Genomic DNA, 5,336 nt, shown 5'->3' on the forward strand with positions numbered 1-5,336 from the left:
TGTATTGTGATGCCCCACTCAACAAATCCTAAGCATCTTCGTTTGGAGACAACTAACGGTCAATAAGCGTAACTGCTGTGCTAAGCTCTGACCAGCCAATGTACAAAGGCAGAAGGCTTCTTTGCAGGCAACATGCGTATTGGCCCAAAACCGTCAATATTATCCGATATCATTTTAAAATGCTTTTATCGTGCGATAGTATCGGCTACCTGATAATATCTGACAACTCTAATAGGCAATGTCCACATATGTATAGAGTAAAAAAAAAAAAAAAAAAAGTTTACTCGAGCAATGACGTCAATATTGACCAAAAACAACGTTCTGCATTTGTTTATTCAGTTAACCATTTTGTACATATTAGGACAGTATAGGATCAATCAACACTATTAGACATTTTTGACAAGAGAGTTTATCCCTCCAAGCACCTTAGGGTGGGAAAAAAATAAAATTTCTATTGAGGAATAACCCATTTGTGCAGTGGCATGAACAAGTACGGGCAGAACCACGGGTGCCCGACAGACACATTGATGTCTAACTTTGCCTGTTAAAGCTTGTCAATGCCGAGTTCTTCTGGCGTGGAGATGCCAAGTTCTGCCAGCGTGGGCTGCAGTTCCTGGATCAAGTATGGGTAAATGTCTTTGTGAGGGCCCGCTTTGTCCTGCAAAACATTAGGAATAAACCACCATTTTAGTTCTGAAGGTTTCAAGTGGAATTTTAACAATAACACAAGTAAAACATGTTGTTTTTGAAACTGACTTTGACAGCCTCCAGGATGCGGATGGCACTGGCGAGATCGTCGAGTCTCCGGCACGCCCTGAGTGCCGAGTCTAGGATCTTGGCCTCAGGTACCAGGTCGTACCCAATTAAGGTGTTCATGCCTTCAAAATAAATAAATGACTTAAAAAACAACTGACATTGAAAGTAAACGTGCATAAACCCTTTAACACTGAACGTGTCGGCGGCGACAAGTTTACGCATATCATCTTTAATTATACTATAATTATACTATAAATAATAGTGGTATAATAACTGTTCAATGCCAATAAGATTTTTCATAAAGGGTGTCATTTAAAGCTACTCTTAGTGTAGAATCTGAATTCTGAAGTATGTGGGATTAAATCCAGAAATCGTTATTTATATGACGAACATGACGTGCTTTTATTTTGAAATGTTCACCAGAAGTACATTCGCTAAACCGCTAACAAGAAGTTTTACACTACGCAAAAAAAGGCTCTTTTTGTCATTGCATGTGGTGTCAGTAATCTTTTTTTTTTCTTTCATTTTTTTCGTTTGCAAATGCTGTTTAGCAGCGATTTTTCATGTTTGAAGTGTCACCTTTTAACCGCAAGTTTTGGAGAAGACTGCTAATGTTTTATAGTTGTATAAATTGTTTTATGTTTTTCCCCATTAGCCTCAATGTAGAAATGCTAACATTTACAGTGTTTAATATAGATGTGTGTATTTTGTATGTCTGAACTTTAATTCTACGGCGTGTTGATGACCATTAAACATCTGTGAAAAGAACTGGAGTCTTATATGCCATCAACACGCACCTGTACACGCACGCACAAATGTATGCATGCACACACGCGACGATAAAACGCAGCCGTGAAAATTACTGCCATTATTTTTATTTACCGTGCAATACATGGACTAACTGCATACCACAACAGGCTTAGCAACTTCAATAAACCATGTCGTTAGTTGGATGGAATTACAATCTGTCGTCTTCCATAATTAAAACTGGGTGACGGCGCTTTAGGTGTTCATTCACGGCCGACGTGCAGCCAAGCTTGGCATTGAAGAGACAGGACACAACGGTGTACCCTCCTTACTTTCGTTGAAATAATTATTGTTTTGGCTTCTCTGGTACGGTTTTTTGGCTTTGTGCTGCTTTCCCCACTTGCTTACCAAGCGTCGGTCATGAAAAAAAATCTCCCGAACACCCCCCTTAAAAATGTTCTCCTCAGACCTACACAATTCACATAGGTCACTCTTTTTGACTTTAAAACGGCGAATTTCGCAGAAAGGTGAGAGATTTTCATGCCTGCATAAGGTGATAGGTGCCATACTTAACCTTACAAAGAGATATCCTCCAACCCCTTTTTGTGTTAGATGGTATACAGTATATATTAACTATTTTGCACTGTTGCTCTACTGCATATAACCGGTTTTGACCATTGTATGTAAAAAGGACAAACACGCCTATGACTATACCTGCTGTTTCTGCTGAATTAACAAATATAAACCTATTCAGTCTCATTTTTCTGTTGAATGTTTATCCTAGCAAGTAGAGATGTCCCGATCGATCAGGTCCGATCACGTCATTTTCAAAGTATCGGAATCGGCAAAAAAATATCGGACATGCCTTTTTTTTAATATATATATATATATTTTTTAAATAAATCGTTTTCTAATTGTATTTAACGTTACAGACATAATATGTTACACTCATCCAGAGTCTTTACTTTAGGCTTAAGGTAAGGTTATCAAATATATCCCGTTAAAGGCGGTACTTTTTTTAAAAAATGTATCACGTTAAAATATTTAACGCAATGAATGCATGCGCTGCACGGCCCACTCACGCATTGTCGCGTTCAATCTGTAATGGTGCCGTTTTACCTATACATAGAGCTAAAAGGCAGCGTAAAATGAGTAGCGTGAATTTTGACAGCCTTTGGAGCCTTTTTTTAAATTTGCTAAAGCCTTACAATCCCTCTCCCTACGATTAGAAACATCGTGGGAAGCAATGTGGGGAAGAAAGGTAGTAATTGATCTTTTTCTTAACACCCTGTGTTATTTCCCAACGCAGAGAAGATATATCAATTGGTACCACTACGCACAGTCATGGGTGCACTTCCCATCACGCATTTGGGCAGAACAGATGGCTACAGTATCATTTACTGAAAGCTCAACAAATACACTAGATGGCAATATTTAGTCACAATATACAAAGTCACATTTATCCTTTAAGAATTACAAGTCATTCTATCCGTGGATCCCTCTCACAGAAAGAATGTTAATAATGTAAATGCCATCTTGAGGATTTATTGTCATTATAAACAAATACAGTACTTATGTACTGTATGTTGAATGTATATATTCGTCCGAGTTTTATTCATTTTTTTTCTTAATGCATTGCCAAAATGTATATGATCGGGAATGATTGGAATTGAATCGGGAGCAAAAAAAAAAAGCACTCGGATCGGGAAATATCGGGATCGGCAGATACTCAAACTAAAACGATCGGGATCGGATCGGGAGCAAAAAAACATGATCGGAACAACCCTAGTTATTATTAACAATTGCGAAATGATCATCTATTGGACATGTAATGAGTCAACTTTGCTACTCAGTACTTAGAGCTAGCTTTTTATTTTTATTACTTCCTGCTATGTTTCAAGTTAGTTCAACTGTATCAGCTCAGATTTAGGTCAGTTAGTGGTCATAAATTCAATAAGAATGATGATAATGATGATGATGATAACAATGATGATAATAACCTTTCTTCAGCTCCCACGCATCGATGTCGGGCTTGTTGAAGTAGGTGACCCAGCGGGCGTCAAACTCCTCGTCCGTCTCCACTTTGGCATGGGAATAACATCTCGAAGCCAACGGCGCTGTAAAGCATGACATTTTGCTTAGCGCTGCGTCACACTGACAGCGGTTATCAATACATTTTCATTTTGAAATAGGTTTTTATTTTATTTTTTAGCTTTAATTAGCATGTAGAAATGGTGTAGATGTTTTTATTTACAGGGAGTGAGAAACTGAGTATCTTGCAAAAACTACCTTTGGTCTGTTCATTTTGTTTACAACGACAGTGGGAGTGAAGGCAGTGCACATCAGTTAGAATTCGCTTTTCATTACTTAATAATAAAAGAAATAAAATAAATGCAATTAATGAATGAAAAAAAAATCCGAAGATCCCCTTTTTATTTTTAAAATTAGCATTTAAAATAACTATTAAAATGTTCTAATACCGCATGTATATATTCTTTTTAAATAATTAATTTCTTCACTTTTGTTCCAATCCTGCGTATTATCTGCGGCTAATGACTCTCTTGAACCAAGTCAGGTCAACACAAGGTCGGGACATGGAAATTAAAAATGAAATTTTGCGTTACTTTTTTATCCTAGATACGGAAAAAAAGAAAATTTTGGGGAGTAACCATTATTAGCCTAATATTTAATAAATTAATTTCAAATATATTTCAATGTGACCCCAGCGTGGACGTATTGATGCTAAGCTAACAAGCTAGCCGGTTATTTCCTGTATTCTCATAGATTCCTCCCAATGAAGCAATTTTTTTTTTTAGCATTGCAGGTGTGGACCAAACACTCCTACCTGCATGGCGGGGTTGGAACCGGGTCGTCAAGGTCCGGGCTCCTGTGGCCGAAAGCCGGAGCGCTGTACGGAACATAGTAGCAAGACTGTTGATAACTGTGCGGACACGACGCGAAAGGATGCCGGAAAAGAACGAAGAGACAACACGTGACTACCGGAAATTGCCGAAGTGCTGCAGTTGGTCAGTTTCTTCCCAAAAGGAACCAAAATATGATTTCTGCCACTAGAGGGTGCTCCTGATGTAAAAATGATTTCAAATTAGCATGTTAGCACAAGTAGTGTATATATTTTTTGTTGAATTTGTAAAACTCCTGATTCGAGCCCACACATTATAAAAAACTGACACATTGTTATCACCTATGGTAAACATTTTAAACAATATTTTGATGCAATTCAGTCATGTTGTGTGCGTTTCTAAACATGTAGTGGGAGTAGTGGTCGCAAAATGGATGACGAGGGGATTAGCCACTCTAATTCCAATCCTCTACACTCAGTGCACCATACTAAACGCCCATTAGTGTAATTCCCGGAAGTCTCTCTCTCTCTCTCTCTTTTTTTTTTTTTTTTTTTTTAAATCGTTCTTGTTTTACGATATGATTTTAAATATGCAAAGCATAGGGAAAAATACTCTCTAAAAATGAGTGATTAAGATAAGCGTCTTAACTTTTAACTGACCCTGTCTGAGGAAAAAGGTGATTTCTTGAAGTAAATGGAAAGTAGTTCCTCATAAATGTCATCAAAGGCTTGTTTAATCCGATTTTGAATTAATTTCATGCTTTAATTGGGGTCATGCAACTGTGGAGGATTGAACGAGGAAATGTCTGTAGAAGATAATTGTTCATCCTATAAAATTAAGTCACAGGGTGCTTGTGAAGGCAGTAGACGTGCAATTCATTTTGACTGGGAAGACTGATTGTACTTCCTGTTGATTTGCAGGCATGTCAGGCTTACTTCCTGTTGATGACTGGCCACTTCCTATGGATTTGGG

General features: G+C 37.8%; 1 protein-coding gene across 1 annotated transcript; it reads right to left on the minus strand.

Moving 5' to 3' along the window:
- Positions 1-315: 315 nt before the first annotated feature.
- Positions 316-4,506, minus strand: LOC130917044 (cytochrome c oxidase subunit 5A, mitochondrial-like). Its single transcript, XM_057838096.1, has 4 exons — positions 4,349-4,506; positions 3,504-3,620; positions 757-878; positions 316-658 (listed from the first exon to the last, which is right to left on the minus strand). Exons 1-4 carry the CDS (start codon positions 4,422-4,424, stop codon positions 545-547), a joined length of 429 nt encoding a protein of 142 aa, XP_057694079.1. The 5' UTR covers positions 4,425-4,506; the 3' UTR covers positions 316-544.
- Positions 4,507-5,336: the final 830 nt, after the last annotated feature.

This window comes from Corythoichthys intestinalis, chromosome 1 (genome assembly GCF_030265065.1).
Source record: "Corythoichthys intestinalis isolate RoL2023-P3 chromosome 1, ASM3026506v1, whole genome shotgun sequence".
Classification (NCBI taxonomy): domain Eukaryota; kingdom Metazoa; phylum Chordata; class Actinopteri; order Syngnathiformes; family Syngnathidae; genus Corythoichthys; species Corythoichthys intestinalis.